The 18004-nt window shown below is 41.3% G+C and overlaps 2 protein-coding genes across 2 annotated transcripts in view; one reads left to right on the forward strand and one right to left on the reverse strand.

The window, feature by feature from the left end:
• The first annotated feature begins 23 nt into the window (after positions 1-23).
• LOC117962146 (fibrinogen alpha chain-like) lies at positions 24-8771 on the forward strand. The gene is made up of 9 exons (XM_034901263.1): positions 24-219; positions 1982-2086; positions 2218-2401; positions 3041-3186; positions 3469-3567; positions 3943-4098; positions 5247-5748; positions 6126-6269; positions 8092-8771. Exons 1-9 carry the CDS (start codon positions 163-165, stop codon positions 8754-8756), a joined length of 2058 nt encoding a protein of 685 aa, XP_034757154.1. The 5' UTR covers positions 24-162; the 3' UTR covers positions 8757-8771.
• A 5412-nt stretch (positions 8772-14183) lies between these two features.
• fgb (fibrinogen beta chain) overlaps positions 14184-18004 on the reverse strand; it is an 11491-nt gene continuing 7670 nt past the window's right edge. Inside the window, exons 12-13 of the mRNA XM_034901236.1 lie at positions 15397-15587; positions 14184-14474 (exon numbers count right to left, since the gene is read on the reverse strand). Of these exons, the coding sequence (XP_034757127.1) occupies positions 14243-14474; positions 15397-15587 (423 nt within the window). The 3' untranslated portion in view covers positions 14184-14242. The remainder of the gene's footprint in view (positions 14475-15396; positions 15588-18004) is intronic.

Raw genomic sequence — 18004 nt, forward strand, 5'->3', positions numbered from 1 at the left:
CGGTCACAGGACAACAAACAGTCGAGGTTACTCAACTCCGATCCGACCAATCGGACGAGTCCTGCTGAGTCACGGGTCCCGGCTTCAAATGAGCCGACGGCGGCGTTGGAGGAGCATTCAGGGACAGGTCTTCACGCGGAGCGAGGACGACAGGAAAGAAAGATGGAGCGACTCAACGTACTCGTCTGTCTCGGGTTGGTTTTTGCAGCTTCAACTCTGGTGAGTCCAAACACCAGATTATACTTTTTATACAGGGGTGCTCGTTAGTGTAGGGACCCGGGCTCTCAATGCCTTAATTAAAAAATAATTGGAAAAATCCAACCTTTAAGGACACAGATTTTCTTTGTGAATTAATAATGTATCATAAATAAACAAATCCTTAAAATACAAGGGGGCATACCAAAATAACATGATTGATTCCACACAACGCTCTTTGCCAAGTACAAATCTCTACTTTCATTAATTTAGGGGCGTCTTATTCAATTTTATAGCATTGTAAAACAAATGGAAGTGTTTTTGAAATAGTATTGAGTAAAAGTTGACATATTCCAGTCTGTGATTATCATCAACATCCATTCCTTTAATTTTAGTCTCAATAATTCCTAATTTCTGCTTTTCTAACTCAAACATTAGGTATAATTTCCTAATAAATGAGGTTTATTGACCATAAATTCGAAAAATAACTGTAAATTAAAGTTAATAAGTTAGTGTTAAACGTCAAAAAACGGGACAAACATTGGAAAAAAAAGCATTAAAAGTGTTGAAAAAGGACAAATGTAAAAATGAAAAAACTTAAACGTTGATTAAAAGCTTCATAAAAAGGGTTGAGATAAATCACTGGAATTGATATTTTATTGATATTGGTATTATATAACAATACAAATATATAAATAAGACATATTATGAATACACGTACACACGGAGTGGGATTAAAGGTGCAGAACGTGCAAAGTAGTATGCGAGTTACAAAGTGGGAATGAGCCACTTATCAGTAGAAGTTGCTCTTATCTTATCTCTATAAGGTTGTTTACATGGAGGAAATAGAACAGCTGACTCCTAAAATCAGTCTGTTTACACTTACCTCTAAGTACCTGTCGTAATAGACTCTCATATACACTCACCTAAAGGATTATTAGGAACACCTGTTCAATTTCTCAGTAATGCAATTATCTAATCAACCAATCACATGGTAGTTGCTTCAATGCATTTAGGGGTGTGGTCCTGGTCCAGACCGTCTCCTGGCCTGGTCCAGACCATCTCTTGGCCTGGTCCAGACCATCTCCTGGCCTGGTCCAGACCATCTCCTGGCCTGGTCCAGACCATCTCCTGGCCTGGTCCAGACCATCTCCTGGCCTGGTCCAGACCATCTCCTGGCCTCCAAACTGAATGTCAGAATGGGAAAGAAAGGTGATTTAAGCCATTTTGAGCGTGGCGTGGTTGTTGGTGCCAGACGGGCCGGTCTGAGTATTTCACAGTCTGCTCAGTTACTATTATATGATATAGTAATATTTATATATTATATTATATTTAAATCTTTTAGTTTGTAGTTTCTTCAAATGGCCTGGTGGGTCCTGGCCGGGACATCCATGGAAGTGTACTTTGTGAACACACATTTTCTTGCATGGGGCATCTTATTTTCCGCGTCATATTTCACGCTGCGTCACTAACGGGGCAGTTAAGTTTAGGAAAAGATGGTCAGTGGGGTTTTAAAATGAACATTTCATCGGCACGCAGGACATGAACCGGACACGACTCGTGGTCTCTTGGGTGAAAGTCCTGTGTTGTTACCCCCCCAACACACACACACACACACACACACACACACACACACAGTGTCACAGAGTCACTCAGTGTTTTAGGAGTTAGGAAGGAGAAAACCTGCACGTATGAGGAACGAGGCGGTGAATATCTGCACTCGTACTTATCCAGGAGACGGAAACTGTCTCTCTGTCTGTCTCTCTGTCTGTCTTTCTGTCTGCAGGCCCAGGTGGTCGACCCCAGAGGCGCCCGACCGGTGGAGCAAGGCACCAGATCTGAGACCTGTGCCACGGAGAGGGACTGGCCTTTCTGCTCAGACGACGACTGGGTACGGCTTTGATTTATCACTTTATTATCTTGTTATCTATCTAAATGATAAAGTTAAAAATAAAGTTTTAAGTGTTAAAGTGGGCATCAGCCTGTGTAGTAACCCCCCCCGTCCCCCTTGTCCTCCATCAGGGCGCCAAATGCCCGTCGGGCTGCAGGATCCTGGGACTGCTGAATAAATACGACCACGGGGCGATGAAGAAGATCGAGAAGATCCGCGGCCTCCTGGACCTGAACAAGGCCAAGCACCGCTCCGCAGACCAGGTCTCCAAGCAGACCTACGACTACCTGAAGGACAGACTCACCATCAACTCTGGTGAGAGAGAGAGAGAGGGTGTGTGTGTGTGTGTGTGTGTGTGTGTGTGTGTGTGTGTGTGTGTGTGTGTGTGTGTATAAAGGAAAAACTCACCATCAAGTCTGGTGTGTGTGTGTGTGTGTGTGTGTGTGTGTGTGTGTGTAAAGGATAAACTCACCATCAAGTCTGGTGAGTGTGTGTGTCTAAAGGACAAACTCACAATCAAGTCTGGTGAGAGAGAGAGTGTGTGTATGTCTGCCTGTGTGTGTGTGTCTCTGTGTGTGTGTGTGTGTGTGTGTGTGTGCGTGCGTGCGTGCCTAAAGGACAGACTCACCATCGAGTCTGGTGTGAGAGATTGTGAAGACACATGGTTAAATTTACTGGTGAAAGGATTTGTTAAAAGTTATTATTGCATTTTTAATAAGTTATTCAAATTCCTCCCTTTAAAAAAAAAAACAATTGATCCGATCCGTGACTCAAAACCTCGATCCGATCCATACCGTGAGTTTGGGGGATCTGTTGCGCCCCCAATGGAAGACGAGTTTGCAACAACAGCAGATAAAAAGACAAATAAATACAAAAAAAATACAGAAACCAGGGAGTCTTCCTACAAAATGTAATGGACTTTTAACTGAAGTGCACCTTCCTTTGTTCCCCAAGATAACGACAACAGCTACTACAACCTGGCCCAGACGCTGCGTCAGAGGATCACAGACATAAAGATCAAGATCGACCGACAGCTGAGGATCCTGGGGGCCCTGAAGGACCGGGTCAAGGACCAGGTGGTGGACATGCAGAGGCTGGAGGTACGGAGGCCCGACAGGGACAAAAACACACAAACACACGCTGCTCCACTATGGAAAACATAGGCACAATTAGTTTTGGTCTATTTAAATCAACCAAAGAACATGGTTACTCGTTGACTTATGGAAAAGTGTGATCCTCGGGTTGGAAGACCATGGTCCTTTAGGGACCACCATGGACGCTGGCTTGGCTCAGAATGAGGTTTATTCACTTGCAGAGTTGGTGGAGACAGAGGTTTGCCAAACAGGAAGCTTATTTTCCAACTCCTTGTCCCCCCTTGTCAGGTGGACATTGATATTAAGCTCCGATCCTGCAAAGGATCCTGCCAAAGCTACACCGTGTACCAGCTGGACCGGGAGAGCTACGTGGAGCTGGAGAAACAGGTACACACCTCAACTCTATTATCTTAACTCTGTTAACTTTATACTACATTCATAGGACAAATCTATCTGTCCAGGTCTTATGGAACCAGTGTATATCCTGGAACTGCTCCTATTGCACTTCTGGTTGGACCCAAACTGCATTTTGTTGCCTTGTACCTGTGTAATGACAATAAAGTTGAATCTAAATCTAAAGAAAATGCTCAAAAACAACCAAAAAGTCAGATTTTTTGACCTTATGTTCCCATGTTGTGGTTGATGGGTTAGAAGCGTTGTGTTCATCACACCAGTTCTTATTCAACTGGTCCTAAAACCAGGTTTTGCATCATTGGGTTTGGTACTCAGCCGCTTCCTGTCCCCTGTGTCTCGTGTCCCCAGGTCAGCCAGCTGGACGCCCTGTCGGCCCAGAGCATCGAGTCCGTGGGGACCCTGTCCGTGATGAAGAGCCGGCCCCTGCAGGGCGTCATCGTGGACAGCATCTACAAGTCCAAGGATGTCGGCGGAGGACAGCAGCGGGAAGACATGTTCCCCGAGGTGAGGGACGCTTTCGGTTGCAACACAGGACCGTCGGTACAAGATCCGTCCCGCGCGGATGATGTCATGATGTACGAGGATTTATGGCCCTGCACGATCTGTTCCACGGTAGCGGTCTACTGTTAGCTGCCACCGGAAAGCTAACGACGCTAGCTTAGCTAACAGCTAATTTGGCTGACCGCTATCAGACAGCTGGTGAAAGCAGCTACAGCTAAATTAAGACTTTACAGTAATAATGAAGACAAGTATTGAGTGATTGTGTTTTAAATGAGCACAAGTAACAGCTGTTATATATTTAAACGGTTAATTTAAGTTGTGAGGGTTTTTACACGCTGTCTCAGCTAGCGGTTAGCCGAATTAGCTGTTAGCTAAGCTAACGTTAGCTTTCCGGTGGAGGCGAACAGACTTTCTTTAACTGTCTATGGGAACAGATCGTGCAGTGTTGTAAATCAGCGTTCATCATGACATCATCACGACATCATCTGCACATGCTCAAACCGGATCGTGTACCGACATGGACCTCATCATTTGAATTTAAACACCTTCGTTTTCTAGAACCAGGCTCTCACCTAACCCTTCTGGACCCTCTGGACTTATTTGTGGTTTTAAAAACCAATTCTAAAATAAGATTTTACTTCATAATCTATTAACAAAAATTGTCTTTATCTCCATTTCAAACAACTGAGATAACATCTATGTTTAGGGAATGCAATCAAAGGGCTGTAGTACTCGAAGCTGGTCTTGGACCTCAAGTCCGTTTTTCTTTGGACTCGGACTTGTCTCAGCCGCTGGTCTTGCCAGATATGGTTTCTGGTCTGGACCGAGTCCAGGGGTCTTTATTGTGTTGATAATAATATTGGAGGGAAAGTGAAACCCAAAATGATTGTCTTGATGCTGTCATGCATAAGACCTTTATTCTGTCCTGGACTCGGTCTTGACTCGGACTCGACTAGTCCTGGTCTCAACTAGTCCTGATCTTGGACCCGGATTGCATTTTGTTTTCTTTGTTCTCTCCACAATGACATTAAAGTTGAATATAATTTAAAATATGATCCCCACTCATCTGAAATTAGGAATATTTGTCTTTGTTATTATTATTTTTTACGACCCTGCTCCCGCTGAAGTTCTCAGTTGTTGTTCTGTCTCAGGTGAGGACGGTCCAGTTGGTCCTGGAACAGGAGGGCTCCAGCTCCTCGTCCCCAGCAACCATCTCCAAGGTCCCAGGTAGTTCCTTCACTCCGTCCACATCCTCCTCTTCTTCCTCCTCCTCCTCCTCCTCTTCCTCTAAATCCATCACCGAGCTCGGGGGACGCGGCGACGACGTCTTCGGCACGGGGGTCGGCCAGACCGGCACGAGCCACGTTAGCAGCAAAACCGTCTCCTGCACCCGCAGCACCCGCCGCACCGTGGTCCACACCAAGAGCGGCCCGGTGGAGAAGGTGGAGGAGGTGTTCGAGGGGGGCCCCGAGTGCTCGGCCATGACGGACCTCACCAAGGGAGGGATGGGCGCCCTCTTCCCCAGCCTCGGCCACACCTCCTCCTCTTCCTCCTCCTCCTCCTCATCCTCGTCTTCTGTGACCAAGACGGTCCACACCGGCGGCGCCAAGGGGAGCCTCCTGGACACCAAAACCGAGTTTGGGAACCCGTTCGGTCTGGACGTCGGGCTAGAAGGCCTGTAACAATTACATACATGTCTAATTTCAGTGTTAAAGCGCAAAAATAAGTTGGTAATTTTTTAGATTAAAGCTGGACATTATGAGGTTTATTTGTCAAGTTGGTTGGAAAAAAACACAAAAGTAGCATTTTTATTGTGATTTTGTTAATAAAGCTAGATGCAAAACAAGGCAATTAAATGGTAATTACCATTTTATGTTCATTTAAGATGCTATAATGCAATGTTTTGTGATAATAAACAGGCGTTTTACTTCATAGGCTGTCTTATTTCATTGCCTGGGTCACATAAGAAGGAAATAGCCCAAATTACTTATCCTAGGATTAATTCAAACCTTTAATTTGCTTGGAATAAGTAACTCATGAATATAATTTATTCGACACAGGGCTCGACCTTGGCTTGTTCGACACGGGCGCCGCGGAGGACGACCTTCCTGACATCCACGCCCGGAGTGTGAAGAGCGTCGTTACCGAGCGCCGAGCCGATTATGTAGGAAAAGGTACCACAACATCCGACCTGGAGTAAAGCTGCACCGCCCACAGCGTCGCGGTCAGCTAGCCCGGCGTGCGTTAGCATCCGCTAGCTAGCTAGCCTCATGTACCCAAAACTTTCAAGTGAACACTGTAATTATTTTTGCTTATTTGCTAAAGTTTGAGGATTTTCACACTCAGTGTGATGTAATTAATTGCTTTTGGCGTATTTTGGGTCGTTGTGTAATCCCAGAAAAAAGGCTGTGAGGAACTTTTTGGGCTGTTTTGGTAACAAGACAACAATTATAAAATAAGAGGAATTTTCAGTTCTGCTGATATTTCAAATGCAGATTGAAGAGTACGGGTTGAGTTTATTGGGACGAGCGTTAGCCGTTGTTGCAGTGAGAGTGACTTTTAGCTCTTTAAGCTAATAGAGGCGGTTGTTTCTGTAAGCTAACAGACGGTTGTTTCTGTAAGCTAACAGATGGTTGTTTCTGTAAGCTAACAGACGGTTGTTTCTGTAAGCTAGCAGAGGCGGTTGTTTCTGTAAGCTAACAGACGGTTGTTTCTGTAAGCTAACAGACGGTTGTTTCTGTAAGCTAACAGAGGCGGTTGTTTCTGTAAGCTAGCAGAGACGGTTGTTTCTGTAAGCTAGCAGAGACGGTTGTTTCTGTAAGCTAGCAGAGACGGTTGTTTCTGTAAGCTAACAGAGGCGGTTGTTTCTGTAAGCTAACAGAAGCGGTTGTTTCTGTAAGCTAGCAGAGGCGGTTGTTTCTGTAAGCTAACAGAGGCGGTTGTTTCTGTAAGCTAACAGAGGCGGTTGTTTCTGTCCCACGGTTGCGATTTAGGGATTGCTGATGGAAAAGTAGCCAGTAGTGCTTTATCTCATTTGAGATCTAGGCCTAAAATGCAGTGCCCTAGTCTATTTGGGCAATATTAATAACACATTTTATTTGTAATGCATTTTACGTTGAAGAAAAGCGCTTCGATGCACTCCCTTCTGCTCATTGAAGCCTCCTCTGATGGCAAAAACACCAAAACTAGCAACAGAAAAAATGTCACTTTTTAAAAATAAATAAATAAAAAATAATAATAAAAAAATTACAAATAAATTAAGCAGAAAAAAATTCACAAATATAAAAAAATGTAAATTAATAAAAATAATAAAATATATTTAAAAAAAAAAACACAAACTATCAGAAGAAAAATGTTGAAGAAAAGTCAAATGTAGGAATTAAAAAAATTAAAAATGACAAAAATTATAATAAAAATATTTGAAAAAACACCAAAACTATCAGCAGAAAAAATCTAAAAATAAAATAAAAATTTTAAATAATAAATGTATTGTTTTTTTTCACCACAACTCAGTAAAAATCTGTAGAAAAAATGTCTTCCTCACGACTTCACACCTCGCCTCATACTGGCGTCTAGATCCGGTAGATCAACCAAAACCTAAAAAAACAACAACTTCCTGCTTTCTTCACCCAGAGCATGATGGTAGCTGTAGTCCCAAGACTCAAAACATGTTTATTCCAAATAAAAATTAAAACAAAATGAGCGACATTAACAACACATCCTCTTCCCTTGTGCTAATGCTCAACGTTCTCTAGCTCAATTTGTTTTGTTTTGATATTTTTCCCCGAATCGTGCGGGCCAAGTCAGAGTCCAGATTGACCCCCCCCCCCCACCTCAAACTCTTAGTATTTAGATTCAAAACTGTATGAAACTCAGTCTGCATTTGGAGCATCCTGCTGGAAATGGCCGTTTTTTGTAGTTTTTTTGTAGTTGGAGCTGAGCCAAAGGCGGTGCAAGCTAACCGGCGGTCTGCGGTGTGCCCCTCTCTGTCCGCAGATTGTGTCGAGGCCCACCAGAACCACCTGAACGGGGAATCAAACGGCCTGTTTAAGATCAAACCCGGCGGCGCCGCCTCGGCACAGGCGGCGCAGGAGGTTTACTGCCAGCAGGCGGGGCTAATGGGCGGGTGGTTGTTAGCGCAGCAGAGGCAGAGCGGCGCGCTCGGCTTCAACCGCACCTGGGCCGAGTACCGCGGCGGGTTTGGCTCGGTCGACGCCGCCGGCAACGGGGAGTTCTGGCTGGGCAACCAGAACCTCCACCTGCTGACCAGTCAGGGGGAGAGCATGCTGAGGGTGGAGCTGGAGGACTGGGAAGGGGGCGTGGCCAGCGCCGAGTACACGGTCAGGGTCGGCGCCGAGGCGGAGGGGTACCCGCTGCACGTGTCCGGTTACACCGGGGACGCCGGTGACGCTCTGGCGCCGTCCCACGACGGGATGAAGTTCAGCACCTTTGACCGGGATAACGACCTCTGGGGGGGGAGCTGCGCCGGGCGCCACGGCGGCGGGTGGTGGTACAACAAATGCCAGACGGCGAATTTGAACGGGGTTTATTATAAAGGAGCGAAAAACGAGCCTGAAAACGGAGTCGTGTGGGCGACGTATAAACCGGCCAATTACAGCCTGAAGACGGCAAGGATGTTCATCCGCCCCGCTGCGTTTTAATTGGACGAAATATGCCGAAACGTTCAGGTTAGACTTCTCTTTATTGGTCCTTTTGGGAATAAGTCCCGCGAGGAAATTGAAAATTCCAGTTAACAGTTTTAGCAAGAAAAACTTAAATAGTTGAAAAAAGGACAACAAAATAACATTATAATAATAACAATACCACTTGTCAAAGACCAATAACTAATTTCTATCGATTGTATGCTATTGTATCGAGCTTTTAATTACATAACATGAGAAACATTTTTTTTGGTATGTATATTTTTAGATGAAACGGAGAAAATTGAAAAATTCCAGCTTGCAGTTTTAGCAAGAAAAACTAAAATAGATTTCTTTTTAAAAGACGTCATAAAGACAATAAAATAACAGTAATTATAATAATAACAATAATAAGAAAGAAGAACATTCGTCAAAGACAGACAAAAAAAGACCATCAATTATAAATAGGTAGGCGGAATGAAATCAATTACTAATTGCCATGGCAACACAATAGGACGCCAAGTATGGAGCTTTAATCACATCACATGAGAATACTTTTTTTAATGTATATTTTTAGATGAAACAGATGTTGAGGGATAAAAAAAAAGGTAATAAATTGGACAAAAATCGCAGAATAGCGCGATCGCCTCTGGTGATTCCCGCCCTTGCAAGATATACCCATTCATACAGAAACAACCTGGCACAGAGCAGCATGACGTAAGACCTGGCACAGAGCAGCATGATGTAAGACCTGGCACAGAGCAGCATGACGTAAGACCCGGAGGTGCATGTGCACACCGAGGCTGCAGCTCAATATTTGGGGCCAAAAGTTGCTTTTCTGACCTTTGGACCGTTCCGATTCCTTTAGTGAATCATTGTAAGATTTTCAAATCCTTTCAAACACTGTGTGTGTGTGTGTGTGTGTGTGTGTGTGTGTGTGTGTGTTCTTGTTTTAATGTCATTGACTTGTTTGACTAACCTGTACGCAGCCATGCCTGAACTCTGCTCGATCAATAAAGATTCAATGTTCACCCGATGCCGTGGATTCCGTTGTTTTTTAGTTATTTTAAAACCCTCGTGTTGTCCTCCTGAGTCAAAAAAGGACATAACTTGGACATTTTGGTCCCTTTTTCAGACTTTTTTTAAGATTTCACTAACTCCACCTACACTACATTTTGGAATTCATGTTCAAGAACCCTCATTTATAAAGAATTATACCTAATATTTGAGTTAAAAAAGCAGAAATTCTGAATTCTTTGGACCAATAGTTAAGATCAGAGGAATGAAAGTGATCAGTTGTTTGCTTTTTGCTGCTTGTAACTCCCCTTTCTCTCTCCCCTTTAATGTCTTCAGCCTAAAATGCCCCAAAAATGTGAATCAAACATGTTAAGACGGAAGGAACCAAGCTGTGTAAACAATAACAAATACATTCACATAGACCATAAGTATCCACCCCCTTATGTTAAATTCCCATAGAGGCACATTTTTATTATTAAGGGCCAGTTATCACATAGATCAGGATACTATCCATCCTGATACACCTCCCTTGGCCTTTGGAATTAAATATCCCCCCCCCTCAGGGTTACCAAGGTTACCTCCCCCATCATTGACCCTTCACCATACATAGAGATTGGCGTGGTGTTATTTCAGTTAGACTAATAGCTGGTATGATTTGCACTGAGAGATGATTTTACTTATGCCCCCTGTATTTTAACATAGGGGGGTGTATACTTACGCCCCTGTATTTTAACATAGGGGGGTGTATACTTATGCCCCTGTATTTTAACATAGGGGGGTGTATACTTATGCCCCTGTATTTTAACATAGGGGGGTGTATACTTATGCCCCTGTATTTTAACATAGGGGGGTGTATACTTATGCCCCCTGTATTTTAACATAGGGGGGTGTATACTTATGCCCCTGTATTTTAACATAGGGGGTGTATACTTACTTATAATACTTAAGGAAGAACATTTATTTATTTATGATTCATTCACAAAGAAAATTGGTGTCTTCAAAGGTTGGATTTTTAAAATTTGTTTTTAATTAAGGTCAATAAGATCAATTTCCAAAACATGACTTTTTAAAATTATTATTCATTTTAATCAACTTTAGCCCGGGGGGGTAAACTCATGAGCAGCACTGTATCTGTTGGTAAAGCAGGAGATGACATGTATTGCCCTGCAGCTCCATGTTGTCTCTGTTGTCTTTCTCAATGTTTGAGTTTCGTAATCAATGTGAGACCCGGTTCAAAGAACTCGGGGACCCCTCGGGGGCCGCAGGGCAACAGGGAGTTCATTGACCCTCCATGTACATGCGTCCTCTTTAAACTCCCATCATGCACCGAGCCACACGCAGACGTCTTTTAGCAGCATTTCGGTTTATGTTTTTACTTTAATGCGCACTATTTTACAAATGGTGGCACATTTTGAAACGTGTTGCCCCCCCCCACCAAGACAAAGAACCCTAAAAAGCACTTTTCATTTACCTCATCCCTTTCCCCCCTTTTAACCCTCATGTTGTCCTCATCTTGTCCTCATGTTGCCCTCATGTTGAGACCGTTAGACTAGGTGTGATGTCACATAATATTAGGTGTTTTTGGGACATTCTGTCCATTCAAAATGTCAAAATTTGACAAATTTACTGCTGTCTACTCATTCTGGCGCCATGTACATTGCTATGCTTTGGTTTAAGAAGCAATATCCTTGACCACGTTTCCCCCTCTCATTCCCCCTGCTCTGTTGTTTCCCCATCTCATTCCCTCTAACACTAACTTAACTTTAGTTTTACAGTTATTTTTGGGAATTTATGGTCAATAAACCTCATTTATAGGAAATTATACCTATAATGCTATAAAATTGAACAAGACCCAAAATTAATGAAAGTAGAGATTTGTACTTGGCAAAGAGCGTTGGGTGGAATCAATCATGTTATTTTGGGGAATTAAAAAGAACATTGATAAAGGACAACATGAGGGTAATCATATAATGAGTATTTGATTGACGCCACCAGGTGGACGTGGACATGAAGCTGCGAGCCTGCTCCGGGTCCTGGTTCCGTTCGGCGTCGATCATCTCGGGTACCGAACGCTTCAGGAGGACTTGGAGGAGACGGAGTGGACCCTGGACCAAAGGACGGACGCCGCGCCCCCTGAACACGTCCCCCGGATCACCCTGCAGCCCGTAGACCTGAGCCCGGCTCCGTCCGCGGAGTATAGGAGCATCCCGGTGGTCCGGAGGGAACTGCTGACCCAGTTTGAGGACCTGGCACCGAACCGGGTCGTTCTGGAGCCTCTGGGTCCCGCAGAGCTGGACTGAGACAGGTTGGACACAATGGAAGTAAAGGACGGGGGCTTTCTTCTCCTTTTCAACTGCACTTTTTTTGGGTTTCAATTAAACACAATCACTGTTTTTATTTTGTTTTTGTGCACACTTACTGTTGCTAAATGGTGAAAGTCACTTTGTCCAGTGTTCTCTTATCAATGTTTTTAACCTTTTCCTGTTTTTGTCCCATTTTTGACGTTCTCAACACACAGCAAGGGAACACAAGGTCGACAAATCTGACTTTTTGTTGTTGTTTTTGGCCATTTGCCCATAAAGTTCTGTCCCAACTGGGACCGAGGACGCTTATCAACATGTTAACCCTCGTGTTGTCTTCCCTTCAGAATTGAAAATCAACACTTTTGTTAAGGCTTTTTTTATCAATGGTTTCTAACTTTTTCTTACATTTTTGTCACTTTTTTTTACTTTTTCCAATCACATTTCTTTCAACACTTGGCAAAGAGCGTTGTGTGGAATCAATCATGTTATTTTGGGGAATTAAAAAGAACATTGATATAGCACAACATGAGGGTTAAATTGAGACAAAAAAAATAATATTTGAAACACCTCAAACTGTATTTTTTCCCTTTTTGGACAACTTTAACGCCCGGGAATATGCTATTATCACACGTTTATTACATATTAACCATGTATTCTGCTGGTTCTGCATGTTGGTGAAAGCTCTTATCTGTTATAACTAGACACATTTAACTATTTATGCACGGAGAACACACTCCTCCTTCTTCCTTTATTGGGTTATTTATTTCACTGTCCTCAAAATAAAGCACAAAAACTATCACTCAGCACACTGTCCACTCATTTACATATAAACTCACTGCATGTTGATTTTTTTCCAGACATTCTCACAATTGTGTTACCTTTACTCACTCTCTCTCTATATGTATATATATATTCTATATATATCTATCACAATTCACACTTTAAAATACAGTTTTGCACCATTGTGTAACCTCTACACCAGGCACGGCGTCATGGGCCTACCAAAACCTTAAAAATATATATATATATTAATGTATTTCAATTGTAAAGAATTATTAAAAATCGGCAAATTATCTCATAATTTGTGCTAAAATAAATATTCTAAATCTTAAACAGTTTTTAACTCTATTTTAAAAAGTTGTTGATCTATTTTGATGTTTCTGTGCTTGTTCTGCAGACTCTGAGACAGCGATAGGGTGGAGCTTGTCGTGATAGCTAGGTATGCTAAGCTAACGTCAGTTGATCTGAAAGTGGGATTCACAGTAAAAGACAATGTGGCAGTAGTCAAACTCTCTCTCTCTCTCTATATATATATATATATATGTGGTGAGTACATTTTCATTTCTATAAGTATTTCTATAGTGTAGGGAAGTAACAGACAGAAAGTAGGTTCCTCAATGTGTTTATTGAGTAGCGGAGGACAGTCAACTTGTCCTAGGATACCACACAGAAGACATCACACACACACATTACAACAGAGGACATTTAACACATCAACGCACAAACAGTACAAGTTTCTCTTTTATCTGAATACGTGACAACTTTATTAAAACATTTCTTAATTCACTTTTTTTTTTTAAGTCAGAACCTCATTTTCAGATATTTTCTTCTTCTGTTCTTTTCCATGTTAACCTTCCTGTCCTCGGGTCAAATTGGACCCATTTTTTAAAAGTTTTTATATCAGAATAATTTTTTTTTTTCGATCTTGGATGGTTTTGTACGTCTCTCTTCACAAGTAAAACAACTGGTCAGTTCACTACTTTCATTGAATTTGGGCGTATTCTTCAATTGTATAACATTTGAAGTATAACTGGTAAAAGAAAGTAGAAAAAGTTAAAACAAAATGTCCAAAATCATCACAAAAAAAAGACAAATACATCGAGAAAAGCAACAAAAACGTCGATAAAGACGGCCAAAACGTTGAAAAAAAATGTTAAAATGTTAAAATTCTGACCCAGAAAAACGAGTTGCATGGCAACAGGAGGGTTAACAGGGCAAGTCTTAGCTGTGTGTAAATGTGTGTGTCCGTCAACATCGAGGTAACCGCTAAAATAAAAGACACACTTAAAGATCAGGTTGAAGTTGACAAAGAGATTTGATTTGGCCCCAAACGCATCACGCTGGAGTCTTTTATTTTGGCGGTTTCCTGTGTGTGTGTGTGTGTGTGTCGATGTTCTCCGGCGTTCATCAGCTGGGCGCGAAGAACGGCCGGATCTTCATGCTGATGGCCTTGAGGGAATACCAGCTGCCCTTCCAGTTCATCCACACCACGCCGTCGTCCGTGCCGTGCTTGGCCATCTTGCGCGTGTAGGCTCCGCCCACGTAGTATCGGCCGTTGGGATTGGCCGAGTGGCAGCGGTTGTACCACCATCCGCCGCCGTCCTCCCTGGCGCACTGTTTGGACGGATCGCCGGGGATCCTGGTTCAGGGACAGAGAAGAACGGCGTTAAGAAAAAAGAAGGAAAAACCCAACATGGATTCTGTCTGGACAGTGTTGGACTTCAAGGGAAAGGAGGGCAGGGGAATCCAAAATGGAGGATTTAATCTTACTCTCTGCTGGAGGAAACGGGGATGTTTGTTAACTTTTGTCCTGTTAGCTTTGAGCTATTGTGACTGACTCGTGTAAGCATGTTCGTGGCAAGCATGTTATCCTTTTTTTACATTTAAATATAATTTTTTTTTTACGACTTTTTCCTCTTTATTATTTCCCCCCGACTTCTTCTGATGTATTTTTTTAAGTTTATTTTATAACTTTATTCAACAAGCTATACTATGACGTATGACTTTTTGATTTTTTTTCGACTTGGTATACTATGGACTTTAAAAAAAAGTTTCTACATTTCTAAGACTTTTTATGACTTGTTTCAAGATGCTATGTTATAAATAATTTGACATGCTGTATCAATTATTGTCCTGTTAGCAACGAGCTATTGTGACTGACTCGTGTTTGCATGTTCGTGGCTAGCATGCAGAGTTAGACCTTTTTTTTCCCAACTTCATCAACATGACTTTTTCTGATTTATATTTATTGTATTTCTTCATTTATTTTTCAAAAACACTATATTATGACTTTTTCTGATTTGTGACACTGTGAACTTTTTTTCTACATGCTATACAATGGCTTTAGGGTTTTTATGACTTGTTTCAAGATGCTATGCTGTAAAATTGTTGACATGCTGTGTTACTTATTGTCCTGTTAGCATTGAGCTATTGTTAACATTGCTAGTTAGCATTAGCTCATGCCACACACGCCACCAGCAGCATGTGACGAAGCGTGTAGCATGATTTTAGGGTTTGTTTTGGGGATTGAACACGGCGTTACTGTAACCCGGGACACTCACCAGTTGTCGTTGTCTCTGTCGTAGGTGCTGAACATCATGCCGTTGTGGATGGTCATCGTGCGGTTCACGCCGAACAGCTCGGTGGATCCCTCCAGGAAACCGTTGCCGGCGTTACCGGAGTAACCCTCGACCGCCAGCACGTAGTTAGATGTCTCTGATTGGACGGTGAACTGCCGGTACTGGGCGTGGACCTAAATGACAGGAAAACATTTAGGTTTCATTTCGTGTTTTTTTTTTTTCCAAACACACTTTGACCTTTTTATGACTTTATCAAAAAACCTTTGAATTTTTAAGACATTTTCCGAACCAGTATAGTAAAAACATTGACTTTTTAAAAACCTTTTTGACATGCTATACTATGACATTTTTACGACTGGTTTCGACATGCTATGTATGAGTTTTTTGTATTTTTGAGACGCTATTCTGTGAGTTTATTCAACTTTTTATGACTTATTTCAACATGCTAATACTAAAAAGACTAAAAGATTGTGACATGCTATACTGTGACGTTGTTATGATTTTTTTCAACATGCTATGTTATGGCTTTTTTTGACATGCTATACTTTGTCATGGATCTTCTACATGCTATACTATGACTTTTTTATGACTCTTTTTGACATACTATACTTCTTAATGACTCTTTTCTACATATAATTTATTCTTGTCTTCTACATCTTAAACTAGGACACTTTTTGACATGTGACTGTGACTTTTTTAACATACAACACTATGGATTTTTCCATTGACTTTGAATTTCTTTTTTTATGATATACTGGTTGTAAAAATACTAAATAAACTACATAAACTACGAATTCTATACTAAGAATTAAATACTTTTCCTCAAAATCTTGTCATCCAGCCTAGAGATGTTGGACAACACATCCCCCCCTCTGGGATCCTGAGCTTCCTGATGTGCAGACCGCAGTTTGGACAGATCTGCACAGTAACTGCAACTGCAACTTTGACCACATCCTGACTGGTGGCATCAGCTCCCTCAAATGTAAAACTGTAAAAACTGCTCAGCCAATCACAAGGAGTGAGCTGTTGTCAATACAGGACCGCCAATCCCGGTGGGCGACAGGATCATCAGACCCTATTCGCCCACGTTACAAACTGTTCTGCAGTACCACCCCACCAGGCTCAGGGATAACTTCATCCCACGGGCCAATAGACATCTGAACTCCTGGGTTTTGTCTAATGAATGCTATGTAATGCGTTTGTACAATTATTGATAGATACCGACAAATTGTGTATATTGCATTGACGTGATTATTTATTTTCTTGCTCTTAGTTATATGCTGCCTGGAGTATGGTCCTTACCAAGGACCTGGACGGGTTTTAGGAAATTATCTTCACATTCCCTTCCAAATTATTTATTGTATCTTTTTTTCCATTTTAAATGTATAAATGGAGAAATGAAACAATCTCTGAATATCTGTACCTTTAAGTCTACCACAAATTTAAATTGTTTTATATTATATCCCCATGTTGGAGCGTATCAAAGCATCTATGTAATTGCTGTATGTATTGCATTAAATTACTTCACTGTGTCATGACTTACTATAGTGACATGTTTTTCGACAAACTTTACTATGACTTTTCCAACATGACAAAAAAGTCATAGTATTGTATGTCAAAAAAATCATAAAAAATTCATAGTATAGCACATCGAAAAAAGTCATAGTATAGCACATCGAAAATAGTCCCAAAAAGGTCATAGTATAGCACATCGAAAATAGTCATAAAAAGGTTGTAGTATAAAACATTGAAAAAAGTCATAGTATTGTATGTCGAAAAAATCATAAAATTAGTCATAGTATAGCACATCAAAAATAGTCACAGTATAGCAAATCGAAAAAAGTCATAGTATAGCACATCCGAAATAGTCATAAAAATAGTCATAGTATAGCACATCAAAAAAGTCATAAAAAAGTCGTAGTATAGCACATCAAAAATAGTCATAGGATAGCACATCGAAAATGTCCTAAAAAAGTCATAAAATATTCATAGTATAGCACATCGAAAATAGTCATAGTATAGCATATCGAAAATAGTCATAGTATAGCACATCGAAAAAAGTCATAAAAACGTCATAGTTTAGCACATCGAAAAAAGTCATAGTATAGCACATCGAAAATAGTCATAAAAAGGTTGTAGTATAGAACATTGAAAAAGTCATAGTATGGGGCATCGAAAAGAGTCATAGTATAGCACATCGAAAAGAGTCATAGTATAGCACATCGAAAATAGTCATAGTATAGCACATCGAAAAGAGTCATAGTATAGCACATCGAAAAAAGTCATAGTATAGCACATCAAAAATAGTCCCAAAAAGTTCATAGTATAGCACATCGAAAATAGTCATAAAATGGTTGTAGTATAGATCATTGAAAAAAAGTCATAGTATTGTATGTCGAAAAAATCATAAAAAATTCATAGTATAGGACATCGAAAATAGTCATAAAAACGTCATAGTATAGCACATCGAAAAAAGTCATAGTATAGCACATCGAAAATAGTCCCAAAAAGTTCATAGTATAGCACATCGAAAATAGTCATCAAAAAGTCATAGTATAGCACATCGAAAATAGTCATCAAAAAGTCATAG

Source organism: Etheostoma cragini, chromosome 19 (genome assembly GCF_013103735.1).
Source record: "Etheostoma cragini isolate CJK2018 chromosome 19, CSU_Ecrag_1.0, whole genome shotgun sequence".
Taxonomy (NCBI): Eukaryota; Metazoa; Chordata; class Actinopteri; order Perciformes; family Percidae; genus Etheostoma; species Etheostoma cragini.

Coding starts and splice junctions, on each gene's coding strand:
- LOC117962146 (XM_034901263.1), top strand. CDS start 163: ATGGAGCGACTCAACGTACTCGTCTGTCTCGGGTTGGTTTTTGCAGCT. Junction 3,187..3,468: donor TGGACATGCAGAGGCTGGAG/GTACGGAGGCCC, acceptor CCCCCTTGTCAG/GTGGACATTGATATTAAGCT. Junction 4,099..5,246: donor GGGAAGACATGTTCCCCGAG/GTGAGGGACGCT, acceptor GTTCTGTCTCAG/GTGAGGACGGTCCAGTTGGT.